Source organism: Dryobates pubescens, chromosome 31, assembly GCF_014839835.1.
Source record: "Dryobates pubescens isolate bDryPub1 chromosome 31, bDryPub1.pri, whole genome shotgun sequence".
Classification (NCBI taxonomy): Eukaryota; Metazoa; Chordata; class Aves; order Piciformes; family Picidae; genus Dryobates; species Dryobates pubescens.
The window spans coordinates 8,837,371-8,864,483 of NC_071642.1; the positions used below are offsets into that span (position 1 = coordinate 8,837,371).

At 55.5% G+C, this 27,113-nt stretch overlaps 1 protein-coding gene across 1 annotated transcript in view; it reads left to right on the top strand.

The window, feature by feature from the left end:
* The window catches only part of ANTXR1 (ANTXR cell adhesion molecule 1), a 126,840-nt gene extending 112,384 nt beyond the window's left edge, over window positions 1–14,456 (top strand). Inside the window, exon 18 of the mRNA XM_009900581.2 lies at window positions 14,184–14,456. Within this exon, the coding sequence (XP_009898883.2) occupies window positions 14,184–14,456 (273 nt within the window). The remainder of the gene's footprint in view (window positions 1–14,183) is intronic.
* Window positions 14,457–27,113: the final 12,657 nt, after the last annotated feature.

Genomic DNA, 27,113 nt, shown 5'->3' on the forward strand with positions numbered 1-27,113 from the left:
CCCTTGCTGTCATCAGTGACTCTGTGCCCTGCCAGCTCATCAGCTGGGCTGCTCAGGGCATTCACTCCTGCAGAGGGAGACCTGGACTCAACTCCAAGCATTCTGCTGACTGATTGTTGCCTTGACCTGCTGTGGCTCACACAGCTTCCTGGGTACCAGACAACCTGCCCTGCTCTAAGGTCACACTGGTCTGCAGCAAGACATCTGCAGAGCAGTGACTAAGACATTTGCAATTGAGAGAAGCTGCAGTGGGTGATGTGGGGACTGAAGCTTAGATTCCAGACTCCCTCCTCTGTGTGTCCTCAGACATTCCCTCTCATTGCCTCTTGGCTGTTCATGGCCTGGAACCAAGGTTGAGAAGTCTTCTACTCCAACTCTTCCTTCCCTGCCAAGGATGCAGTCACACAAATAGCTGACTAGCACGTGCTGGACACAGGGTGAGATGTTTCTGGACAACAGAGAGCTGAGACCTCTTCAAGGAACACTGCCAAAGAGCCATTGCAGAGCATGGAAGCAGCCTGAGCCAGAGTCCTACCTGGCTTTGACCACTGCAGCTCTGTGGAAGCTCCAAGGCTTTCCATATCAGCACAGGTCCTGGTCACTTGTTGCCCCCATGCCTGTCTGCATTTGCAAGAGCAACCCATGATCAAACTCGGGGGTGGTTTGCTGAAGGCTCTTTAAAATGCATCTTTCATCCTAAAGAAAAGAGAAGGATGCTCAGTTCCATCCTAAAGGAAAAGGGGAAGGACATCATCCTAAGGGAGAAGAGAAGGATGCTCAGTTCCATCCTAAAGGGAAAGGGGAAGGACATCATCCTAAGGGAGAAGAGAAGGATGCTCAGTTCCATCCTAAAGGGAAAGGGGAAGGACATCATCCTAAGGGAAAACAGAAGGATGTTCAGTTCCATCCTAAAGGACAGAGAAAGATGTTTGGTTTCATCCTAAAGGAAAGGAGAAGGATGTTCCATTTCATCCTAACAGAAAAGAGAAGGATGTTCAGTTTCATCCTAAGGGAAAAGAGAAGGATGTTCAGTTCCATCCCAAAGGAAAGGAGAAGGAAGCTCAGGACCTGGTCTGAAGTGGACCCAGAGAGAGTGGAATGCACAGAAAGGTGGTGAAATTCTTTTGCTGGAGCCCAAGCTGGCAGTGGCCTGGGGTTACCAAGAGGCACAGCTGGTTCTGATGAGGCAAGGCAGAGCCACAAGGGATTCCTGTGCCCTGCTCCCATTTTCCAGCACCTAGCTTTGCCTTCCTGTCAGCACCAAGGAGGTTATTTTTGCACCTGAAGCATCACCAGACAGGGATGATGCAAAAGCAGAAGGATTCCTTAGGAGGCTTCCTCACTTGTACACTGTGGTGAGGGAATGCTGGCCCATGCAAACTGCTCCCTGAGCACAGCAGCCAAGGAATTAGTGACTCTTGGAAGTGCCAGCTGCATCTCCTTGCTAAATATTTGTTCTACCAAGAATTTGTGAGGAAGTTGTTAAGTCTTGGCCAGGAACAGCTCGAGGTCTCTTCCAACCTGGTTTATTCTATCTAAGATTCTATCTATCTAAGATTCTAACCCCAGAGCAAATGACTCTGTAGGACTCTCTGGGAGGGCTGACTGCAGAAAGGTGGGTGCTAGGGAGATACAGCCCCCAGTGGGCTCCCTGGCACCTCTAATGCCCCTTGCCATTCTCTTCAGGCAGCAGCAGATGTGGCAGTCCAGCTGGAGGTTGTCTCAGGTTGTGAGCAGGCAGTGGTGGCTCTCACTTGCTGGTTACTAGTGTGGTAGCTCAGCTGCTTGCTTTCCATGTTGGAAAGCAAACCCATGCCTTTAGAACCTGAGATGACTTGTTAGAGGCTGGGGGAGGGCTGGAGCACCTGTCTTCAAAGATGAAGACTTCTGTTTCCATAGCAGAATTGGTTTCATTTCTTTGATAGCTGCTGTGTCAATGACCTCCAGTCTCTGATGTGGTTTGATCCCAGGCTCCTCTTGCTGCCCCCTGTGCTGCCCTGCAGATCTATCCAAGAGCAAGATAGTATCATAGTATCAGTCAGGGTTGGAAGGGACCACAAGGACCAGCTAGTTCCAGCACCCCTGCCATGGGCAGGGACACCCCACACTAGATCAGGCTGCCCAGAGCCTCAGCCAGCCTGGGCTTAAACACCTCCAGGGACGGGGCCTCAACCACCTCCCTGCACAACCCATTCCAGGGCTTCACCACTCTCATGGGGAAGAACTTCCTCCTCACCTCCAGCCTGAATCTCCCCACCTCCAGCTTCATTCCATTCCCCCTAGTCCTATCACTACCTGACAGCCTGACAAGTCCCTCCCCAGCCTTCTTGGAGCCCCCTTCAGGTACTGGAAGGCCACAATGAGGTCACCTCAGAGCCTTCTCTTCTCCAGACTGAACAACCCCAACTCCTTCAGTCTGGCCTCATAGGAGAGGTGCTCCAGCCCTCTGCTCATCCTCATGGCCCTTCCCTGGACACCTTTCAGCATGTCCTTCCCCCACCCTGTGGGCAATTGCTCTGCAGAAGAGGGACCCAAAGAGAAGGGAGATGTTGGTAGAAGGGCAGAAGGGTGATGGAGAAGGACTTGACAAGATCAGAGTCTTGCATTATGGTCCCAAGCTGCACCTGGGGAGGCTCAGGCTGGATCTCAGGAAATATTTCTGCCCTGTGTAAAGATGGAGTCTACAGAAACAGAGGATGCAGGGAGAGTGGGGAGGGACTGTTCAGAAGGACCCTGTGGGGACAGGATGAGGGACAAGGGTTTGAAACTGGAGCAGGACAGAGTTAGGTTGGACATCAGGAGGAAGTTCTGCACAGCGAGGCTGGTGAGACACTGGGACATGCTGCCCAGGGAGGTGGTTGGGGCCCCATCCCTGCAGACATTGCTGTGGGCCTGGGTAACCAGCTTGAGCTGGAGGTGTCCCTGCTGAGTGCAGGAGGGTTGGACAAGATGCCTTTGGAGGGTCCCTTCCAACCCACTGCAAGCTGTGAAGTGTGAGAGGAGCCTTTGCCAGAATGTGGTTCTGAGCCTTTGCTGAGTGGTATGGTTCTGGTACAAAGTGTGGTTGGTCATGAGGAGAGGATGCAGGAGCAGTCAGCAGGGATTTACCAAGGGGAAATCAGGCTTGGCTAATCTGATAGCCTTCTATGACAGCATAAATGAATGGGTAGATGCAGGCAGACCAGTGGATGGAGTCTACCCTGACCTTAGTAAGGCTTTTGGCCCTGTCTCCCAATAACATCCTTGTGAGCAAGCTCAGGAAGTGTGGGATGGAAGTCCAAATGCTGCCAAGTCCAGCTGGAGAGCTGTGATCAGAGGAGTCCCCTAGGGATCAGTGCTGGGTCCTGTCCTGTTCAACATCTTCATCAATGACATTGATGAGGGCACAGACAGACAGACTGAGTCTGCTCAGCTACCAGCCTGGGAGCCTTGGCTGAGACACCTGAAGGCTGTGAGGCCATTCAGAACCTTGGACAGGCTGAGAGCTGGGCAGAGAGGAACCAAATGAGGTTCAACAAGGATGAGTGCAGAGTCCTGCACCAGGGCAGGAAGAATAACCTGCAGCAGGACAGGCTGGGAGGGGATCTGTGGAGAGCAGCCCTGTGGAGAAGGAGTTGGGAGTGCTGGGGGGCAGCAAGTTCTGCATGGGTCAGCAATGTGCCCTGGGGGCCAAGAAGGCCAAGGGGGTCCTGGGGGCATTCAGAGGAGTGTGGCCAGCAGATCCAGGGAGGTTCTCCTCCCCCTCTGCTCTGCCCTGCTGAGGCCACACCTGGAACATTGCATCCAGCTCTGGGCTCCCCAGCTGAGGAGGGACAGGGAGCTGCTGGAGAGAGGCCAAGGGAGGGCTCCAAGGATGCTGAAGGGACTGCAGCACTGCCTGTGAGGAGAGGCTGAGAGCCCTGGGAGTGGAGAGTCCAGTCTGGAGAGGAGAAGACTGAAGGGGATCTGATCAATGTCTATCAATATCTGAGGGCTTGGGGTCAGGAGGGAGGGGACAGGCTCTGCTCAGCTGCACCCTGTGAAAGGACAAGGGGCAGCGGATGGAAACTACAGCACAGGAGGTTCCACCTCAACATGAGGGTCCCAGAGCCCTGGAGCAGGCTGCCCAGAGAGTTTGTGGAGTCTCCTTCTTTGGAGCCTTTCAGGACCCCTCTGGATGTGTTCCTGTGTGACCTGTGCTGGATTCTGTGGCCCTGCTCTGCCAGGGAGCTGGACTCAATGATTTCCAGAGGTCCCTTCTAACCCCTAACATGCTGTGGTCTGTGATCCTGTGATGAGGCTAGGAAGTCCATGTCCCCACTAAAGCAATCACAGTTGTTCATTTTCCTGCCAGAGGAGGACTGTGTCTGTGCATGTGCTGACACAGGGGATGAAATCAGACAAAGTGACAGCAAAGTTGCACCAATCTTTACCACACAAAAGCAGTTTTTGAGCCAAGCCTTCCACAGCTCCCCCTGCCCCACCATCACAGTGACAAGCCAGCACCTCAAACCAGGCTGATTTCAGGCTGCACTGTGCCTGGTTGCTGGAGCAGGCTCTGTCTGTGCACAGCCCTGCCTGGGAGATCACTGCTCTGTGGTGCGGTGATGTCTGGTTCCACCCTGTGCTCTCTCACGGTGTCAGCAATGGAAACCTCCTCTCGACACAAAGAACAGAAAGCAGCAGGGAGGACTGCAAATTCCTCTGCTTTAAATCCTACAGCAGACCTGAGAGCAGAGCCAGCCAGGGGGACTCCCAGGTCCCCCCCTCGCTCCTCTATCTGTGCTGCTGCTTGCTTTGATGATTCTGCCTTCTGCAGACTCCAAACCACAGAGGCACTAGCAGAGAGCTGCTGTTTAACCCATGCTGGAGTCTAAGCTAGCAGATTTCTGGGGACAGGCTGCAGAGCTGGAGAACAAAATTGCAACCTTTCTGTAGTGTGGTTTTCCATTAGTGGCCATGGAAAAGTTAACCTAAACAGGAGCTCTCCTTCCTGGAACTAAGTGCTGCAGCGCCAGAAGCCATCAGCGCAGAGCTCCTGCAAGGCTGGGAGAACAAAGCACAGAGCTGGCTCCTGACCTGCTGGGCCTCTCTTTCTGAACCAGGAGGTAGCCAGCTCATAAAAAAGAGCACTTCAGTCATTTCTGCATCCAGGGCAAAACTTCCTCCTGGACAGCATGGCAGAGTTGTGCCTTTAACGCTGACTGTCTGAGATCTGCCTCAGGAGCCAAGGCAAAGCCGAGCCAACAGGGGCAGCAGGGATGGGGATCACTCAGCTCTGGCAGGACAAGACTCAGCAGCCTTTCCCCTTCCCTCAAGCCATCAGCACTGCCCTGCACTGGGGCACTTTCCCCTGAGCCACTGGGTTGTGCTCTCACAGCTCCATCGTGGAAGATCCTGTCCTGCACCACGCTCTGCCTGCTTTACCCAAAGACAGACTGCGCCCAGAGAGATCCTCTCGAGCTCGCTGCGGGCTGCAGGCTCCCGCAGGCTCTTCCTTCCTCTCCAGAGGGATGTTTACCATAGCCCTGGATGAGCTGTTTCGTTTTGGCTGCCAAGGGAACGTTTCATTTTTCACTTGAGTTTTTCCCCCCCTCTCTTGCCCTCATACCCAGCAGGCTTTTGTTACCCAGCCCTCAGAGGAAAGGCTGCAGTGGCTTTGGTGCGTCAGGCAGCGCTGCTCCAGCACCAGCTCCCCCTTTCCAGCAAGAGAAGGGGAAGAGTGAGCAGATCTTCCTGGAAATGACACTCACCCCACGGCCTCAGTTAGCCAAAACTACCTTCTGCAGAAGCAATCAGAGGCTGCTGGCTGCCATCCAAGTGCCCAGCTCACCGCTGAGAGCCACGCTCCCCAGCTCAGGCACCGGCCAAAGGCTGAGGCAGTTAATCTCATTCCCACGCTGGAATCTGGCAAGGTGGAAGCCTGCATCATCTTGTTGCGCTCTTTGGAGGAGTTTGCACTCAGTGGTTGCTTGTCAGAAGGTTCCCCAGCTGGTTCAGGCCTGCACCCAGAGATAGCAGCGAGCAGAGGCTGGCAGAGCAGCGGCTGCTAGCAAGGTTGTGGTGGGGCTGAAGAGCCAGGGGCAGACAAGAAGCTGTGAGGAAGCTGTGAGGAAGGTTTCAACTGGAGGTTGAACTGGCAGAGAAAAATCATGGGTCATAGAATGTCAGGGGTTGGAAGGCACCTACAGAGATCACCCAGTCCAAGCTCCCTGCAAAGCAGAGCACCCAGGGCAGGCCACACAGGAACACAGCCAGGTGGGTCTGGAAAGTCTCCACAGAAGGAGACTCCACAGCCTCTCTGGGCAGCCTGCTCCAGGCCTCCAGCAAACTCACACCAAAGAAGTTTCTCCTCATGTTGAGGTGGAATCTCCTGTGACTGAGTTTGCATCCATTGCCCCTCATCCTATCACTGGGCACAGAGCCTGGCTGCATCCTCCTGACCCCCACCCCTCAGATATTGATGACAATGATCAGACCTCCTCTCAGCCTTTTCCTCTCCAGACCAAACAGCCCCAGGGCTCTCAGCCTTTCTTCACAGTTGCTGTTTTAGCCTCTGTAGCTGTTTAGTGGCTAACAGACACAGGGGTAGCTGTGTGCCTGCTGCAGGCAGCAGTGCTTCCTGGCATTGCCAAGCACACTCAGCACAGGCTGCTCACTGCCAGGGGGTGCCCAGCAAAGCCCAGAGGCTGCCCAGGAAAGCCCAGAGGCTTAGTTGAGAGTTTCCTAAAGCAGCCCCCAGGCACAGGGCAGCACACTGCCAGCCCAAGTCCTGAAAACTTGGGACTTTCAAGCTCCCAGAATTCTACCAAGTAGAAGCCACCTTTGATCTTGGGAGTTGTCCTGGGGGGGGGGGGGGTTGGAGCAGCAAAACCCAGGAGGGACCCAAGACCTCCCTGGCCAATGCTCTTCCCAAAGGATAAAAGCAGATGGGAAGCAGATGCTGAGATTGCCTCCCTGCTCTGGCAGGGGGTGGGTCTGGATGATCTCTGTCCCTTCCAACCCCTAACACTCTGTGGCTCTGTGACTCCTGCCTCCTGGATATTCTGCCACCACCTTCCACATCCACCCCATCTCAATTTGGACATCTGAGTGAGGTTATAAACCTTAGTGGGTAGCTAACAGGAGCTGCTAACTGGTGGCCACTGAGACCCTCCTAAATTCACATCCACGTGCAGGTCCTCACATCTCTGCTGCCTGCAGGGAGATTCCACCCTCCTCTTGCCTGCAGTGCCTCAGACACTCCTCCTGACTTTCTATCCAGCTCCCAAGGCTGAGCAAGACATTTGGGCACCTCTCTCTAGTGGGTTTGTTGCTGTTCACATCAGCTTCTGTTATCTGTGGGAGGAACTGAGCTGTGCTGGCAGTGGAGAGCCCTGGGGAAGCTTGAGTGGCTGTGTGCTTAGCTGGCCAGCTTGGGCTGCATCCAGACAGTTTTCCAGCTAAAACAGCACTGACCCATGGAGCAAGGCAGTGATGCTGTGGGGTTTTCCTAATGTGGTGAGTTGAAATTCCGCCCTCCCCCAACACTAACTTTGCCAGCTGCTGGTCAAAGCAGCTTCCTCCTGGGTCTGCTTTGCATTTCTGCCCTGGGCACTCATCAGCCATTTGCTGCCTGCCCTGAGCAGTGCCACAGTGATTTGTTTCTTCTCCCCTAGGAGATGTTGGCTTCTCCATCTCCTCTGAGGCAGTGTAGCTGACAGAGTCCATCTCAGCCCATCTGGACTGAAAACTCCCCTCTGGCATCCTTCCCCCTCATCTGCATGGGGAGAGGAATGTCAGGCAATGAAACACAGCCTCACAGAAACATTCAGGTTGGAAGAGACCCTCAGGATCACCAAGTCCAACCATCAACCCTAGGCTGCAAGGGTCACCCCTAAACCATAGCCCCAAGCATCACATCCAAACCATCTTTAAACACATCCAGGGTTGGGGACTCCACCACCTCTCTGGGCAGCTCATTCCAATCCCTGACCACTCCTGCTGGCTTTCCTACTGTCCAGTCTAAACCTACCCAGCTGCTTGAGGCCATTCCCTCTCATTCTATCACTAATTCCCTGTGAGAGGAAGACCTCTTTGGTCTGTCAATTCCTGTGGAAGGTGGAGGCAGCCTGAGCTGTGCCCCTGAGCCCCTCACACATGCTGGGTGCCCTGCAGCCATCAGACTGTAGCAGAAAGTGTTGGCAGGCAGGCTGGTGTCAGTCTGCTGCAGAGCAGATGGCCCAGGTAGAGAAGGAAAGAGGAGAGAGGCAATGACAGAGCAAAAGGCACTCTCTGTCAATGCTGAGGGGAGGGAGAAGGTTTCAGCTCTGAAATTAGCCCAGTGCAGCGCACAAGGGAGTGGGAAAGAGGTCCCTGGTGAGCACAGCTACAGGCTGTGCTGGCTCTGGCTCTCATGTCTGCACCCTGGTGCTGTCTCCTCTCTGGTCTGCAGCTGAGCAGCTCCAGCTCAGCCTCCAGCCAGCCCTCGCTCTGGCAGCAGGTGCCACGAGCCCACCTTGCAGCACAGTTACCAAGGGCATCTGAAAGAAGAGCTCTCTGCTCTCAAAGCAGTTCTGTTAGTGGAGAAGGAGTTCTCATTAGTCATGGATAAAAGCAGCAGCCCATGGAGACAGCTCAGCAGGTCACAGCTGACCACAAAAGCTGCTGTGAACGCCTTGGTATGATCCTTAACACCTTGTTCATGGCACTGCTGAGCTACCCAAGCCAGTCTCTCTCACTAAGTCAGAGCTGTGCCCCTGCAAAGGATCACAGAATTCTATCTCCAGCAGTGGGAGAATTCAGCTGCCCATTCAACAGCAGCAAGGGCCTGAAACCTTCCTTCTTTTCTTCAGGACACAGAAGGAATGAGCTGCAAACTGCTTTTAGAACAGCTCCTGCTGGTAGCTTGTAGGGACATTGGATGGCCAAAGGCTCCTATCAGGCTCCTCTCAGGCTCCTCTTTCCTAGCCCTAGGTTTTGTCTGCCAGGGTTGAACCTGAGAATGCACCATGGGGTTTGTCTTTCATCTGGTGGCTCCCTTTGAGGCTGCTGCTTGCTGTAGGACACTTCATCAATCCTAGAACCACAGAATTGTGAGGGCTGGAAGGGACCTCAAGGATCAGCCAGTTCCAACCCCCCTGCCATGGCCAGGGACACCTCACACTGTGTCACAGGTTGCTCACAGCCACATCCACCCTGGCCTTCAAAACCTCCCTGGGCAACCTGTGCCAGTCTCTCACCACCCTCACAGGGAAGAACTTCTTCCCAACATCCAATCTGAATCTCCCCACTTCTAGTTTTGCTCCATCCCCCCAGTCCTATCACTCCCTGACACCCTAAAAAGTCCCTCCCCAGCTTTCTTGTAGCTCCCTTCAGACACTGGAAGGCCACAATTAGGTCTCCTTGGAGCCTTCTCTTCTCCAGACTGAACAGCCCCAGCTCTCTCAGTCTGTCTCCATGGGAGAGCAGCTCCAGCCCTCTGCTCCTCCCTTCTCTGGAAGATTTGTGGTCCTTCTCTGGACAGATTCCAAAGGCTGCCCAAGAAGGGACCCTCTTACCCTTTTGGAGCATGCCTTGGGCACTGCTGTGACTGCTGGGTAGTTTTTAGTCCTCAAGCCCTGCCCTGACCCCAAACCCAGAGATTTCTGAGCCTTGCTGCATCCTCTTGAATGCTCCTAGGGTGGTGCTCAGTTCCATTTGGATCAGCAGCACCATAACCTCACCCCTGGAGCATCCAGACAGGCTCCCTCTCCACACAGAACAACAACTGCCAGCTCTTGTCCTCTGGCTGGGACTCCTGGAGTGCTGCTTCTCCATCAGGTTTCCTCCATTCTCAGCATAAATAAAGGAAACAAACTACAGTGCAAGGCACAGTCTGAAGCTGCTGAAGCTACCTTGCAGGAGATGTGGAACTGGAACAAGGAAAACATTCCTAGGGGGTTTATTTTCTGAGCAGAATTGGTTATTCTTGGGCTCAGACTTGCACTCACACAGCAGGATTGCCCCCCAATGTTTACTTTAGGTGACAGCAAAGTGCATTAAAAGGATGTTAAAGCAGAGGCAGCAGCCCAGAGAGCAAACAGAACCAGGGATGCTCTGAGAGGAGGCTCTGCTCTGCTTGCTTCAGACCTTCCTCTGACTTTCAGAGGTGCAGGATGCTATGGAGGGAGTGTTGCCCACTTGGGCACTTCACTTGGTGTTGGCATCTTGTCCTTGGAGAACATCTTCCTGCTGTAACAGACAGCCAGGTGCAGGAAGCAGTGGCCAAGCCTCTCCTCCTTTTCTCCTCCTTGTTGTCCTCCTGGAAGACAAACCTTGATTCTCAAGGAGGGGCATCCCTGTGGGTGTGTTCAGAGAATCCTGAATGGCTCAGGCTGCAGGGACCTCAGAGCTCATCTCCTCCAACCCCCTGCCATGGGCAGGGACAGCTCTCAGCTACACTCAGCTGCTCAAGGCCTCATCCAGCCTGGCCTTCAACACCCCCAGGCACGAGGCAGCCACAGCCTCCCTGGGCAGCCTGTGCCAGGCTCTCAGCACCCTCACAATGAACAACTTCTTCCTCAGCTCCACTCCAACCCTGCTCTGCCTCAGCTCCAAACCATTCCCCCTTGGCCTGGCTCAGACACCCTCAGGAGAAGTCTCTCTGCAGCCTTGCTGCAGGATCCCTTCAGCTCCTGGCAGGCAGCTCTGAGGTCCCCCTGGAGCCTTCTCCTCTGCAGGCTGCACAGCCCCAGCTCCCTCAGCCTGTGCTCACAGCAGAGCTGCTCCAGCCCTTGGATCATCTTTGTGGCCTCCTCTGGGCTCACTCCAGCAGCTCTGTGTCCTTCTCTTGCTGGGGACCCCAGAGCTGGAGGCAGGATCTAGCACTCAGGGCTGTTACATTGGTCTCTGCCTTGGAGCCTAATTCCTGGAGGAGATCCTGAGTTGAAGCCAGAGGTTTTTCCTGCTGACAGAAGTCCAGGGCTGAGCCATGCAGAGGGCTCAGCTGCCACCACACTCAGAGCATCCCTGAGGTGTTGCTTTTGTGTTGAGCTTGGTGCAGCTGAAGGCTCTGTGAGATCTTTGTTTTCCTTACCCTCCCCTTGCCTGCACTCAGCTGTGCTGCTCTACACGCTTCAGTGCTCCAGCAAGGCAGCCTCTCTCCTCTGCTGAGCAGCCAGAGCTCAGGCAGATGTTTCCTCACATCCACAGAGCATGATGGTATCATTGGCAGAGCTCCTGGAGAGGAGCTGTCTGTGTCTCTTTATGTGTCAGCCCCTCCACACCAGCTCCTTTGTGTCAGGAATGCCAAGGGGCTGTGTGTGCCAGCTGGGAACAGCTCTGAGGCAGCAAGGCCAGACTGGAGCTGCTCAAAAGAGAAAACTTTCATTGCCACCTCTCATGCCTGGCACCTGAGCTCCACTTCCTCTTCTGAAGCAGCAAATGCCACCTCCAACTCTGCTCCAGGAGCCTCCTTCCCTCTGTGCCCCGGGTCTGGCTTTCCCCAAAGCCAGGAGATGTTCCTGTCCCTGTGGGGCTGCCCCTCAGGGTCACACTGCTGCTGCCAGGGCAATGGGTGGCACCAGCAGGCACTGGGGATGGATGGCTGCACCTCCACAATCACAGAATAGATCTGGTTGGGAGAGACCTCCAAGCTCAGCCACTCCAACCCTGCACCCAGCACTGCAGGGTCACCACCAACCCAGGACCCTAAGCTCCAGCTCCACACTGCTGGAACACCCCCAGGGATGGTGACTGCAGCACTGCCCTGGGCAGAGCATTCCAGTGTCTGAGAGCCCTTCCAGGGCAGAAATATTTCCTGAGATCCAGTCTGAGCCTCCCCAGGTGCAGCTTGGGACCATAATGCAAGACTCTCATCTTGTCAAGTCCTTCTCCATCACCCTTCTGCCCTTCTACCAACATCTCCTTTCTCTTTGGGTCCCTCTTCTGCAGAGCAATTGCCCACAGGGTGGGGGAAGGACATGCTGGAAGGTGTCCAGGGAAGGGCCATGAGGATGAGCAGAGGGCTGGAGCACCTCTCCTGTGAGGCCAGACTGAAGGAGTTGGGGTTGTTCAGTCTGGAGAAGAGAAGGCTCTGAGGTGACCTCCTTGTGGCCTTCCAGTACCTGAAGGGGGCTCCAAGAAGGCTGGGGAGGGACTTGTCAGGCTGTCAGGTAGTGATAGGACTAGGGGGAATGGAATGAAGCTGGAGGTGGGGAGATTCAGGCTGGAGGTGAGGAGGAAGTTCTTCCCCATGAGAGTGGTGAAGCCCTGGGATGTGTTGTCCAGGGAGGTGGTTGAGGCCCTGTCCCTGGAGGTGTTTAAGCCCAGGCTGGCTGAGGCTCTGGGCAGCCTGATCTAGTGTGGGGTGTCCCTGCCCATGGCAGGGGGGTTGGAACTAGCTGATCCTTGTGGTCCCTTCCAACCTGATTCTATGGTTTTAAGGCACAGAGCTGGAAGCAGACACATTTGTGCAGCAGGGAGGGACCCCAGAGCTGTGCAGAGGCTTAGGCTGCCTGCTGCTGTTCCCCCTGCAGCCCTGCTCCAGCCATGGGCTCAGGCCTCCAGCTGCCTTTTTATTTCTCACCAGGAAAATCATTGACTTTGGGAGAGGGAAACAGAAACATGAAAGCTGCTGCTCACAGATCCAAAACAAACCCACAACCCAAAGCATGGGCCCAGAAATCCTCTGGTGCCTCCTGGGATGATTTCATATCTGAAAGAATGAATCCATGCTGCAAGATCCTGACATTTGGTTATTTACAGTGGGATCTTTTGCAGGTGGAATTTAGGGGGAGGGGTGGGGGAATGCAAATCAGAGCAGCTCAGGGGGCAAAGGTTGTGTTTAAAAATGCACAACAAACTGTAGCTTAGCACCAGAGAGCAAGAGAAGCTATTTAGGGGCTCCCCAGGAGCACCACAGCAGCAGCAGCACATCCTGAGGAAGAAGAGGAGGAGTTCAGGAGGAATCCTGAGCAAGGAAATGAGCTGACTAAATCTGAGCAAGGATCTGAGCTGACTAAATCTGAGCAAGGAACTCAGCTGACTAAATCTGAGCAAGGAACTCAGTTAACTGAATCTGAGCAAGGAACTCAGTTGGCTGAATCTGAGCAAGGAACTCAGCTGACTAAATCTGAGCAAGGAACTGAGCTGACTAAATCTGAGCAAGGATCTGAGCTGACTAAATCTGAGCAATGAACTGAGCTGACTAAATCTGAGCAAGGATCTGAGCTGACTAAATCTGAGCAAGGAACTCAGCTGACTAAATCTGAGCAAGGAACTCAGCTGACTAAATCTGAGCAAGGAACTCAGCTGACTAAATCTGAGCAAGGAACTCAGCTGACTAAATCTGCTGGAAATGGGTGGAAGTAGGACACAAAAGTCAGGTGCTGGAAGGAGAGGGGCTGCAAGGGTGCAAAAGTCCAGGTCTGCTGTCTCCAGCACAAGAAGGACACAGAGCTGCTGGAGTGAGGCCACAAAGATGATCCAAGGGCTGGGGCAGCTCTGCTTGTGGGGCTGGGGGTGTTCAGCCTGGAGAGAGGACTCCAGGGGGACCTCAGAGCTGCCTGCCAGGACCTGAAGGGATCCTGCAGCAAGGCTGCAGAGAGACTTTTCCTGAGGGTGTCTAGAGCCAGGCCAAGGGGGAATGGTTTGAAACTGAGGCAGAGCAGGGTTAGAGTGGAGCTGAGGAAGAAGTTCATTGTGAGGGTGGTGAGAGTCTGGCCCAGGCTGCCCAGGGAGGCTGTGGCTGCCTCCTGCCTGGGGGTGTTGAAGGCCAGGCTGGATGAGGCCTGGAGCAGCTGAGTCTAGCTGAGAGGTTGCAGCAGATGATCTCTGAGGTCCCTTCCAACCTGAGCCATTCTGTGCTGATTTGATGAAAGTTCAGGCTTGATGCTGTTGGAAGTTGAACACTGAGGTCTGGGCAGAGGCTCCTGCAGGGGCAGGCACTGTGGGTTGTGCACTGGTCAGACCCCAGCCCAGGGGTGCCTGCTGCCAGCTCTTCCAGTGTCTGACCTGAAGTGCTCAAGGCTCTCTCTGAAGCGCTGGAGGCAGAGAGCAGTGTGGGAGGATCTCAGCCTCCTTCCCTGCAGGAGCTGCTGCCGGTGGTGCTGAAGCTCCTGGTCACCCGGCACAGGACTTGCCCTTACAGGTCTGTCCCAAGGAGGGCAGCTGCTGCCTGCAGGGAGCCAGGCAGGGGCCTGAGCTGTGCCCCATCACTAACTCTGCTTTCCCTCTCGTTCCAGGGCCGCTGCATCAATTTCACCAGGGTGAAGAACACGGAGGCCCCCCCCAAGTACCCCCTCAACAACACCTACCCTGCCTCACCCCCACTCCCAGCACCCATCTACAACCCCCTGCCCCCAGCTCCCATCTACACCCCCCCCCCGCCCAGCTCCCCCACACCCCACACCCCATCCCCATCCTCCACGCTCCCACCCCTCCCTCCCCCACCCCAGGCGCCCCCTCCCAACAGGGCCCCCCCCCCGTCCCGGCCCCCCCCCCGCCCCACAGCCTAGGGCGGTGGCCTCGCTGCCGGCTCTCGCAGCAGCGTTCAGAGGCTTTCAGCAGTACTGTACCACAGCCAGCCGGGGGGTGGGGGGCTAGAGGAAGCCAGACTGTCCCTGATACGAGTGACCACAGACCCAGGCCTTTCTCCTTTAGTTTTCTTCTGTTTCCAAGTCCCTTTGTGCATCAGTGCCACCAAGAAAGCAAGGAAAGCCAAGAGACTGCAGACCACTGGAGGTCCATTCCTGCGAGGCTCTCCCCCTCTGTGTCCCTCTGCCTCCCCGTGGTGACTCCAGCGTGCCTTGAAACAATAAAGGAATGGATGACTCGAGTAAGGCCTCCAGACAGGCAGCTCCCCCAGGGAAGGACTGCAGAACACTCTGCCAAGTGTGGACATCCCAGCCAGCTGCCCAGAGACGCCCGGCCGGACTTCGTGGTGCGAGGCCCCCAGCGTGACACAAAGCTGACCGCATCTCACTCCCGGGCCAGCTGCCAGACAGTGACAGCAGCAGCAGGTCTGAAGCGCAGGAGCCCTCCTCAGCCCGCAAGGAATCGGTGCCAGGCAGCGGTCCCGCGGGCCAGGAGCCGGAGCAGGGAGGTGCTGCCATCTGGCAGGGAGTGGGAAGGAGAAGGAGCTGTGGTTGGTGCTTGTTGGGGTGTGGCAGTGCAGGGGAGTGCCAGCCTGGAACTCAATCAAACCCATCCCAGGGCTCTGGCCACAGCCCCTGAGGACAAGGAGTGACTGGTGACAGGTCAGCCTTCAGCACTCGCAGGGGGACAGAGATGGCCGTGAAGGCAGAGCAAAGGAATGCAGGAAGGCTGTGACTGACAGGAGAGCCTTTGCATTCGGTTGGCCTGAGGATGTCCATCCAGCTGATGGATGACCCTGCAGGCCAGCAGGGTCATTTCATGCCCATTCCCATGCCAGAGGGAAGTTTCTGCATCTGAAGAGAGGCAGGAGAGGGGCATCAGCTCCAGCCAGTCTGCTCTGGCTCCTCGTTAGTCACAGGAGGTGGTTCCCACTGATGCCTTTCTGGCTTTTCTCCACCTTGCATTCTTTTGCCCTGGAAATGTTGCCACAGGGATTTGTTCTTTTTTGCTTTCCCTTCCTGACTGAGTAGCAGATGCCTTCCAGACCCCAGGCTGCTTGCTCACTGTGTCAGCTCTCAACAGCAAGCAGCTGTTGACTAAGGCCCAGCTCAGCACAGGGGCCACACCAGCTGAGAATCAGCCCCCCCAGAAATGCACTGGCTGCATTTCTCTCTGCTTCTCCTCACCTTCCTGGCACCCCCACCACATCCCACCACACTGCCTGCTCACACCTGGCAGCCTCTAGCCAACCTGCAGCACACAGCCAGGCAGAGGTCAGCTCACTCAGCACTGCAGTCAGGCCTCCAGCTCCCCTCCTTTGCTGTCAGGATCAGTTCTCACAGAACAGCTCTCCCTGGCAGCTGCCAAGGCATAGGAGGCAAAGCCTCTTAGCACCTGCAGGTCTTGGACTGTCTAAGGGTTCTCATAATCATATCTTTTGTGTTGTTTTGTTTTACCAGATAGAGAAATGCTTTGCCAAGTACTTACTTCAGTGCTGTTGGAAATACTAATTTTAGCTTTTCTAGAAAAAAAAAAAAGGAGAAAAAAAAAAGAAAAAAGAAAAAAGAGAGAGAGAGGGGAAAAAGAAAGGAAAAAGGGAAAGGGGGGGAAGGAAAGGAAAAAGGAAAAAGACAAAAAGGGGAAAGGGGAAAAAGGAGGGGAAAGGGGAAAAAGGAGGGGAAAGGAAAAGGGGGGGAAGGAAAGGGGGGAAAGGAAAGGGGGGGAAGGAAATGGGGGAAAGGAAAGGGGGGGAAAGGAAAGGGGGGAAAGGAAAGGGGGGAAAGGAAAGGGGGGAAAGGAAAGGGGGGAAAAGGAAAGGGGGAAAGGAAAGGGGGAAAGGAAAAGGGGGGAAAGGAAAGGGGGGAAAGGAAAGGGGGGAAAGGAAAGGGGGGAAAGGAAAGGGGGGAAAGGAAAGGGGGAAAAGGAAAGGGGGGAATGGAAAGGGGGGAAAGGGAAAGGAGGGAAAGGAAAGGGGGGAAAGGAAAAGGGGGGAAAGGAAAGGGGGAAAGGAAAGGGGAAAAGAAAAATATTTAAAAGGGGGGGGAAAAGAAAAAAAAAACCTGAAAGAGGAAAGGGAAGAGATGAAAAGACTCAGTGGAGGCTTGACCTGGGACCCTCTTGGTAAGGACATTTGTGAATGGACCTTTCCCATGAGCCTCAGAGTCAGTCTGCCTGGCCCCCACCTGCTGCTGGCTGTCCGGTAGGTGACCCTAAACCCACCTCTCACCATGGGTCTGAAGACTCAGCCCACAGCCAGGGCTGGCCTGGCTCACTCCCCCACCTCACTGCTTTGTCTGCAGGCAGCACAGAGCAGTCCCCCATGAGGGGCAGACCCAACAGTTTTGCTGCTGGTTCAGGGCCAGGACTTTGTGATTGGCAGGGGGGGAGTGGGAAGCTCTCAGCACCTGGTTGGCTTCCCTCTTGTGATGGATGGGACCTCGTTAGAGAGCTCTGTGGTTTGGCTTCATGGTGAGACTGGGAGCAGTGTAAAACAGGACTGATGGATCCCTATCAGATCCTCAGGATGTCAAAGACATCTGGGGAAGGAAACTGCTTCTCAGCCATCCAGCACTGGGAGTTTTAGTTTGTTGTCTGTCAATTCACCAATAAGTTCAAACCTGCTGCTGGGGATAAATAAAGCAGTGTCTGCTCCAGGACTAAAGCTAACCTCTTACAGGTAGAGACAGGAGCTTTCATTCTCCCCAAACTGAGGAGGAGAAACAAAACCAAACCAACCCAAACCCTATGGTGTTAAAAGGAGCAAGATGATCAGGCTAGGAAAGGAAGGAAAATTAAACCTAGATCAGGCTGGGAGTAGGAAGAAAAAGCAAACCTAGGTCAGGCTAGGAAAAGGAAGCAAAAGGAAACCTGGATGAGGCTAGGAAAGGAAGCAAAAGGAAACCTGGATCAGGCTAGGAAAGGAAGCAAAAGGAAACCTGGATCAGGCTAGGAAAGGAAGCAAAAGGAAACCTGGATCAGGCTAGGAAAGGAAGCAAAAGGAAACCTGGATCAGGCTAGGAAAGGAAGCAAAAGGAAACCTGGATCAGGCTAGGAAAGGAAGCAAAAGGAAACCTGGATCAGGCTAGGAAAGGAAGCAAAAGGAAACCTGGATCAGGCTAAAATAATGAAGCAAAATAAAACCTAGATCAGGCTAGGAAAAAGAAGAAAAATTTAACCTAGATCAGGCTAGGAGAATGAAGCAAATAAAACCTAGATCAGGCTAGAAATGGAAGCAAATAAAACCTGGATCAGGCTAGAAATGGAAGCAAATAAAACCTGGATCAGGCTAGAAATGGAAGCAAATAAAACCTGGATCAGGCTAGAAATGGAAGCAAATAAAACCTAGATCAGGCTAGGAGAAGGAAGCAAATAAAGCCTGGATCAGGCTAGAAATGGAAGCAAATAAAGCCTGGATCAGGCTAGAAATGGAAGCAAATAAAACCTAGATCAGGCTAGGAGAAGGAAGCAAATAAAACCTGGATCAGGCTAGAAATGGAAGCAAATAAAATCTAGATCAGGCTGGAAATGGAAGCAAATAAAGCCTGGATCAGGCCAGGGAAGTGATGCTTCAGCAACTCCTCTCTGTGTAATCAGGCAGTGTGTGAAAGCAAACCCAGCTCCACCTTTGGTGTACATATTGTTCCTGCATGCTTACCATGTGTTAGATGGAAGCATTTCCTATCCCCTGTGGATAGCAGACCATTTGTTTTCGAGGTGTAGTAACTTATTCTGAAGCCAGTGACATTTCATGGCAGTTACCAAGCTGTGCTTGTTGTGTTTTTGTTTGTCCTGATGGTTTATTGCCTTTGTGACCGATGTACAAACACTTCCTGCAGCGACGAGCACCTCTCTTACACGGCATTGATTGAGGCCCTGAGCTCCAGCCTCTGCCCCTCCCTTGCCCCACCAGCACAGAAGCTTTGACCACCCATGCAGGGAGGGGCTGCAGAGACAGGCAGGAGGGATGTGGGTGACTGGGTGCTGAGCAGAGCACCCATGCTGGTTGGGGTGGACCTTTGCTAACCTTCCCAGACAAACTGGAGCATGCTTGGTGGGGAGCTTGGGCCTGGCACAGGGTGCCCAGGGAGGTGGTGGAAGCCTCATCCCTGGAGGTTTTTAAGGCCAGGCTGGATGGGGCTCTGAGCAGCCTGCTCTGGTGTGAGGTGTCCCTGGCCATGGCAGGGGGGTTGGAAGTGGCTGATCCTTGAGGTGCCTTCCAGCCCTGACAGTTCTGTGATCCTGCATTTGAGATCAGCTTAAACCTGGCTGCTACAATGGCACCAAGCATGCTTTTAAAGATCAGAATCCTTCAGTGCTGGTCCTTGGAGAGTAACTTAATGTCAGGCAAAGAAGAAGATTTGGCCCTGACTTTGAGCCAGCTTCCACTGCCAATTAATGTTGTGTAAATGAGGTTGACTTAGCTGGTGTCCCATGCACTGCTGTGTGGCACCCTATGTATCCTCTGTCCATAGAACCTTCTAGAAACACATTACACAGGCCACCAGCCCACACTGGCCACGTCTGGAGTGACCTTGCACCACAGAGCCACAGGAGCTGAGAGGCTCTGCCTCTGCCCTGCAGCCTCAGAAGACTTCTGCAGGTCACCAGCTGCACATCCACCGCTCCACCAGCTCGGCACTGCCTGCACAGGCTGCCCTGAACACCAATCGACAGAGATGGCATTGAGGGAGCAGCTGATGGTTTCATCTGCTCTGAAGCAGGTCACTTGGGTTCCTCCCATTGATTTGTGGTCATGCAAACCTCACTGGCAGTGCCTTGCAGCCTGGCAGGACCTGAGCAGCTGCCTTGGGCAAAGATTGCAGGGGGAGGTGAATTGCTGAAATGGTGCAAACTGGTGCTGGCTGCATCTGGGAGCACTCCTCCCACACAGCAGCTTTGTGCTCATCCAAATCCTCTCTCTCCTTGGTGTGTGAAGGCATCTTCTGTCACTGCTTATTCTGGGGAAGGCAGGGGCAGTCTGGCTCCTGAGAGCTCTGGCAAGGGTGGAGGGTACCCAGTGGGCAAGGTGGTGCTGATGCAGCAAAGGAAAAGCAGCAAGAATTCTGCTGGGGTGCTGAGTGGCATCTGTCAGCTCAGCCAGCGCTGTGCAATGATGTTCTTCCTCCCTCTGTTTGTTGCATGTGTCATTTGTTAATTCCAGTCATTACTCTTGCTGGCCTTGATGTTAGTATTAAAGAACTACACAAATCTCTGCTGGGCTCCATCAGATTTCTTGAGGCAAAGGGAGGGAGAGAGGAGAGGAGGAGGACCCTGCTCACAAGGTTTTCATTCATCATCCTGGAGACCTCAAACCTGAACTCAAGCCTGGAGAAGAGAAAGCTCCAGGGAGCTGCATTTCAGTATCTGCAGGGGACCTGCAGCCAGGCTGGGCAGGGACTGTTCAGAAGGGGCTGTGGAGATAGGCCCAGGGGCAGTGGTTTGAAACTGGAGCAGGGCAGAGTTGGGTTGGACATCAGGAGAAGCTCTGCACAGGGAGGCTGGGGAGACACTGGAGCAGGCTGCCCAGGGCTGGGGCTGAGGCTCCATCCCTGGAGCCATTCAAGCTCAGCCTGGCTGTGTCCCTGGGCAGCCTGCTCCAGCTGGAGCTGTCCCTGCTGAGTGCAGGGGGTGGGGAGGATGCCCTTGGAGGATCCTTTCCAACCTGCTGCTTTCTGTGATGTTTTTCTTCCTGACAGTCCAGAGCACCTTCTGCCTGACACAGAAGCTGTTTTCATGCAGACATGACCCCACCTCAGCTCTGTCCCTGAGCAGCCCCCAGCCTGTCTCAGACACAGGATACTTCTCATGCCCCACAGCTAACTCAGCAGCCTTCAACACAGGCATGTCCTGACAGAGCCCAGCAGCCACAGGCAGCAGCTGACTCTGTCTGCTCTCACAGTTAGGATCACAGAATTGTCAGGGCTGGAAGGGACCTCAAGGCTCAGCCAGCACCAAACCCCTGCCATGGGCAGGGACACCTCCCACCAGCACAGCTTGCTCAAGGCCTCATCCAGCCTGGCATTCAACACCTCCAGGCAGGAGGCAGCCACAGCCTCCCTGGGCAATCCACTCCAGCCTCTTGCCACCCTCCTAGTGAAGAATTTCTTCCTAAGGTCTAATCTAAACCTATTCTCCCCCAATTTAAATCCATTTCCCCCTGTCCTATCAGTGGACACTCTTGTCAAAAGTCTCTCTGCAGCCTTCCTGCAGGATCCCTTCAGCTCCTGGCAGGCAGCTCTGAGGTCCCCCTGGAGCCTTCTCCTCTCCATGCTGAACACCCCCAGCTCCCTCAGCCTGTGCTCAGAGCAGAGCTGCTGCAGCCCTTGGAGCATCTTTGTGGACTCCAACAGATCTGTGTCCCTCTTATGGCTGGCTCTGGTTCACAGCCATGCAGCTGTGAGGTCTCTTCCAGAGCTGGAGGAATGAGGGAAGCTACAGCGTGCACAAACCCCACCGAGGGTGGAGAGCTGCCCCGGCTGAGGTCACTTCCACCTGCAAGGAAGCTGAGGACTTCTATATTCCACTTTCCATTCCCACTGAAGATCCTTCCTGGCACATCCTGGAGGCCTGCTGCTGCCTGCTCATTTTTGGGGGTGCCTTTAGCTGCTTCTAGAAGCAGCTCAGTGCTTATTTCACCTCGCACAGGAGCTCTGGTGGTCACTTTGCACAGTCAGGGCTCACCAGCAAGCAGCTGGTGGGGGGCAGGGATTTCAGGATCCCTGTTCTAAGTATTTCTCACTGAGTGGAAAGCCTCTGGGAAAGCATCAGGCAGGCAGGAATAGAGTGTCTGCATTCCTGAGAGCTGGGGTCGGTGGTGGCTGATGTGTGAAATGTCTCTGGCCCTATAAAGCTCTCTCAGCACTGCCAGGCAGGATCCTGGCTGCCATTGCTGGGCCCTGGGTAGGAACGTTGGGCTGCTTTAAAGAAAAGCTGGGGAAAATCCTCTGGGACAGTGAAATCTGGGGGGAGGGGGCTCCTCCTGGCTCTGCAGTGCCTGGGATCAGAGAAAATGAACACTTCTGTACACTGCAGACCCAAGTGAGGAGGCTGAGGGGAGGGTTGGAGTCCTGGGCTGGATTTCAGGGGGGGCTCACAGTGCCCTGCTAGGCTGTGGGGTCCTCATTTCCCAATCAGGAAGCATCTGATGGAAATCAGCCACTCAGCTGCCTACATCCTTCACTCTCCTCATTCCTTCTTCTCTCCCCTTTCCTCCTTCTCTCCCCTTTCCTCCTTCTCTCTCCCCTTTTCTCCTTCTCTCCCTTTTCTCCTTCTCTCCCCTTTTCTCCTTCTCTCCCCCCTTTCTTCCTTCTCTCCCCTTTCCTCCTTCTCTCTCCCTTTCCTCCTTCTCTCTCCCCTTTTCTCCTTCTCTCCCTTTTCTCCTTCTCTCCCCTTTTCTCCTTCTCTCCCCCCTTTCTTCCTTCTCTCCCCTTTCCTCCTTCTCTCCCCTTTCCTCCTTCTCTCTCCCTTTTCCTCCTTCTCTCCCACTTTTCCTCCTTTTCTCTCACTTTTCCTCCTTCTCTCCCCTTTTCTTCTTCTCTTCCCCCTTTCCTCCTTCTCTCCCTCCTCTCCACCTTCTCTCCTTCCTTTCCTCCTTCTCTCCTTCCCTGCTTTGTGCTCCTCAATCTCAGCTTGCACTTTCCTGCTTTTGCTCCCATGTTCAAATGTTTACCCAAGCTGTTGGCACGGGCTGAGGACCACAGCCTGGGAGCAGGGGCAGGGATCAAGCTCTGCACGGGCAAAGGGCTGTGTGCAGGGGCAGCAGCTGCTGGTTTGGGAAGAGCTCCTGCTGCTTATGGGGCCTGATTCCAGGCTTGCCTCTGCTCCTGGGAAACAGGAGCAAGTCCTGTGCTCGGGGAAGCTGCTGGCAGCGCCCCCCAGAGAGCTTGTGAGGCTCCTTCACCAGGCAGGGCTGCTTAGAGCACCTCACCCTGGCTGCTGGGGATGGCAGAACAGGGCCCTGCCAACTGCAGCCACAGCAGATGTGGGGAAAGCCCCAGAAGGGGGTAGGGATTATTTTTAGCTGCCTGTAATGCTGGGCAGCAGCAGGGAGCTGAGGGAGTCCGGGCAACATCTTCCCTGACTGCCAGAAAAGAGCCCAGAGGGCAGGGCTTGGGGGTCCGTTCCCAGGGGGCAGGGCTTGGGGGTCTGTTCCCAGGGGGCAGGGCTTGGGGGTCTGTTCCCAGGGGGCAAGGTTTGGGGGGGTCTGTTCCCAGGGGGCAGGGCTTGGGGGTCCGTTCCCAGGGGGCAGGGCTTGGGGGGTCTGTTCCCAGGGCTTGGGAGTCTGTTCCCAGGGGGCAGGGCTTGGGGGTCCGTTCCCAGGGGGCAGGGCTTGGGGGTCTGTTCCCAGGGGGCAGGGCTTGGGGGTCTGTTCCCAGGGGGCAGGGCTTGGGGGTCCGTTCCCAGGGGGCAGGGCTTGGGGGGTCTGTTCCCAGGGCTTGGGAGTCTGTTCCCAGGGGGCAGGACTTGGGGGTCCGTTCCCAGGGGGCAGGGCTTGGGGGGTCTGTTCCCAGGGGGCAGGGCTTGGGGGTCCGTTCCCAGGGGGCAGGGCTTGGGGGTCTGTTCCCAGGGCTTGGGAGTCTGTTCCCAGGGGGCAGGGCTTGGGGGGTCTGTTCCCAGGGGGCAGGGCTTGGGAGTCTGTTCCCAGGGGGCAGGGCTTGGGAGTCTGTTGTGAATTGGATGAGAGCTGTTTGGTTGGGGTTTTGGGGGGCTGGAGGGGTGGTTTTATCTGTCTGCTGGTTTAGAGCAATGGGAACCACAGCAGTGCCAACCCCAGCACTGGCAGCCCCAGCAGTGCCAACCCCAGCACTGGCAGCCCCAGCAATGGCAACACCAGCAGTACCAACCCCAGCACAGAGTGCCAAAGCACTCTGCTTGCACCCCCAGAGTGGTAGGGAATGGAGCTGAGCCTGGCTGGTGCCCAGGCAGCAGGGCTCAGGGCTGGGACCTGTCCTCTTCCATGTCGTTATCAATGACCTGGGTGAGGAGACTGAGGCACCCTGCAGATGACAGTGGCTGGGTGGCTGTGTCCATCTGCTACAGGGCTGGGAAGCTTTACCCTGGGATGTGGAGAGGTCAGACCCATGAGCCAAGGCTCACAGGATGAAGATCAACAAGGCCAAGGGCCAGGGCCAGCACCTGGGTCACAGCAACCCCATGGGGAGCTACAGACCTGGGGATGTGTGGTTGGAAAGCTGCAACCTGGAGAGGGACCTGGGGGTGTTGGTTGGCACTCACTGCCCAGGAGCCAGCAGTGCCCAGGGGCCCAAGAAAGCCACTGGCAGCCTGGCTGGGGTCAGGAGCAGGGTGGGCAGCAGGGACAGGAGGTGCTCAGCACTGGGGAGGCCACAGCTGGAGGGCAGTGCTCAGCTCTGGGCCCTCACTGCAGGAAGGACACCGAGGGGCTGGAGCCTGCCAGAGAAGGGCAATGAGGCTGGAGAAGGGCCTGGAGCCCCTGGGCTGTGAGCAGGGGCTGAGGGAGCTGGGGGGGTCAGGCTGGAGAAGAGGAGGCTGAGGGAGACCTCATTGCTCCCTGCAGCTCCCTGAAGGGAGGTTGCAGTGAGCAGGGGACAACCTCTGCTCCTTGGTGGCAAACAGGAGCAGAGCAAATGGTCCCAAGCTGCACCTGGGGAGGCTCAGGCTGGATCTCAGGAAATATTTCTGCCCTGGAAGGGCTCTCAGACACTGGAATGCTCTGCCCAGGGCAGTGCTGCAGTCACCATCCCTGGGGGTGTTCCAGCAGTGTGGAGCTGGAGCTTAGGGTCCTGGGTTGGTGGTGACCCTGCAGTGCTGGGTGCAGGGTTGGAGTGGCTGAGCTTGGAGGTCTCTCCCAACCAGATCTATTCTGTGATTGTGGAGGTGCAGCCATCCATCCCCAGTGCCTGCTGGTGCCACCCATTGCCCTGGCAGCAGCAGTGTGACCCTGAGGGGCAGCCCCACAGGGACAGGAACAGCTCCTGGCTTTGGGGAAAGCCAGACCCGGGGCACAGAGGGAAGGAGGCTCCTGGAGCAGAGTTGGAGGTGGCATTTGCTGCTTCAGAAGAGGAAGTGGAGCTCAGGTGCCAGGCATGAGAGGTGGCAATGGAAGTTTTCTCTTTTGAGCAGCTCCAGTCTGGCCTTGCTGCCTCAGAGCTGTTCCCAGCTGGCACACACAGCCCCTTGGCATTCCTGCTTACTGACTCAGACCTGGTGTCCCAGCAGTGCACTCCAGGGGGCTGTGCTTCTGGCCCCAGGCCTGGTGCTGGCTCTGTGCAAGAGCCTGGGCATCCCCTGGTGCCGTTGTCCTTCAGCCTGGCAGCAGGACCTGCACCAGGATCTTGCCCAGTGCCATCAGCTCGGTCTGGCTTCCATTGCTGTCTGTCAGACTGCAGAGCTTTGAGGCTTTTGGACAGAGAAGCCTGGGGTCAGCTCCAGTCCTCAGTTTGCTGGGACCCTACAACACCCAAAGGCTCTCTGCAGCAGGCAGGGGAGGGTTTAGCTCATGCTGCAGATATGGAGCTAACTCCCAGCTGCTTATCTGAGGCCCAGCTGGCACAGGTTCAAAGAGTGCCCATTTGAAATGGGAGACAGCAGAGAGAGTGACTCAGAAAGCTCAGCTCTGGCTGCTGCTATCAGTCCTCATCCTGCCTTGCTGCCAGGCAAAGGCCAAGCAGACAAAGGAGTCCCCTGTGTGGGGCTGCTCTGTGGGAACAGCTGCAAGACAAATGTTTAAGGGGGACAAGGCCTTGGGGTTTCTTCCCAAAGCCAGAAGCTTTTCTGACAGCCCTGAGAAGCAGCTCAGAAGCTGGGGAGCCTGCACCACTCTCAGTGTCCTGTGCTCCAAAGGTCCTCTGCAAACCAGGACAACTCCTGCAGCACCCCACAGCATCCTCCTGGAGAAGCTGCCTGCTCCTGCCTGGGACAATTCACTGGGTCAAGACCTGGCCCAAAGTGGTGGGCAGTGGAGTGACCTCCAGGTGGCAGCTGGTCACCAGTGGTGCTCCCCAGGGCTGGGGCCAGCTCTGTTCAGTACCTTCATCAATGACCTGGACAAGGGGATGGAGGCTCCCCCAGCCAGCTGGCACCAAGCTAGGAGCCAGAGCTGATCTGCTGGAGGGTCAGAGGCTCTACAGAGGGACCTGACCAGGCTGGATCCAGGGGCTGAGCTCAGCTGTATGAGGGTTAGCAAAGCCAAGGGCTGGGTCCCTTGGGCCACAATCACCCCAGGAAGGCTCCAGGCTGGGGGCAGAGTGGCTGCAAAGTGCCCAGCAGGAAAGGCCCTGGGGGTGCTGGGTGCCAGCAGCTGGAGAGGAGCCAGGGAGTGCCCAGCTGGGCAAGGAGGGCAGCAGCAGCCTGGCCTGGAGCAGCAGTGCTGTGGGCAGCAGGAGCAGGGCAGGGACTGTGCCCCTGGGCTGGGCACTGGGGAGGCCACAGCTGGAATCCTGGGGTCAGGTTGGGGCTCATCACTCCAAGAGGGACATTGAGGGGCTGGAGTAGGTCCAGAGAAGGGCAGCTGCCCCTGGCACAATTTCAGGTCATTTTTTCTTTATCACCTGAGACTGGGGAGCAGAGCCCAGCCCCCACCTGGCTCCAGCCACCTCTGAGGGAGCTGCAGAGAGCAATGAGGTCTCCCTCAGCCTCCTTCTCTCCAGACTAAACACCCCCAGCTCCCTCAGCTGCTCCTCCCCAGCCCTGTTCTCCAGACCCTTCATGAGCTTCATTGCCTTTCTCTGGCCCTGCTCCAGCTCCTCACTGCTCTGCAGGGACTTGTGCCTGAGTGAGGGCTGCAGGATTTGGCCTTTCCTTTGTACCTCTCCAGGAAGATTCCTGACTGAAACAATTTTGGCTGAAGCAGACAGAAGCTGGGGCCAAGTGCTGGACCACCCAGGCCACCAACCCAGTCCACTGTGGCACATTTTTACATTCCCACTGCAGAAAATTCAGTCAAACAGCAACAGACCAGAATGTGAGGAGTACATTTCAACAAAACAAAAATGACATTCAATTAAACCCCAAAAAAGGGCAGCACAAACTGCTGGAAAGCCACCAGGGACTCCAGGGATCCCTTCCCCTTCTCTCCCTCCTTATCCCCTTCTCTCCCTCCCCTCCTTGTCCCTTTCTCTCCTTCCTCTCTTTGTCCCCTTCATTCCCTCCTTCCTTGCCCCCTTCTCTCCTCTCCTTATCCCCTTCTTTCCCTCCTTTCCTTGTCCCCTTCTCTCCCTCCTTGTCCCTTTCTCTCTCTCCTCTCCTTGTCCCACTCTCTCCCTCTTCTCCTTGTCCCCTTATTTCCCTCCTCTCCTTGTCCCCTTCTCTCACTCTTTATCCCATTCTCTCTCTCCTCTCCTTGTCCCCTTCTTTCCCTCCTCTCCTTGTCCCCTCCTCTCCCTCCTTGTCCCCTTCCCTCCTCTCCTTGTCCCCTTCTCTCCCTCCTCTCCTTGTCCCATTCTCTCCCTCCTCTCCTTGTCCCCTTCCCTCCTCTCCTTGTCCCCTTCTCTCTCTCCTCTCCTTGTCCCATTCTCTCCCTCCTATCCTTGTCCCCTTCTCTCCCTCCTTGTCCCTTTCTCTCTCTCCTCTCCTTGTCCCATTCTCTCCCTCCTATCCTT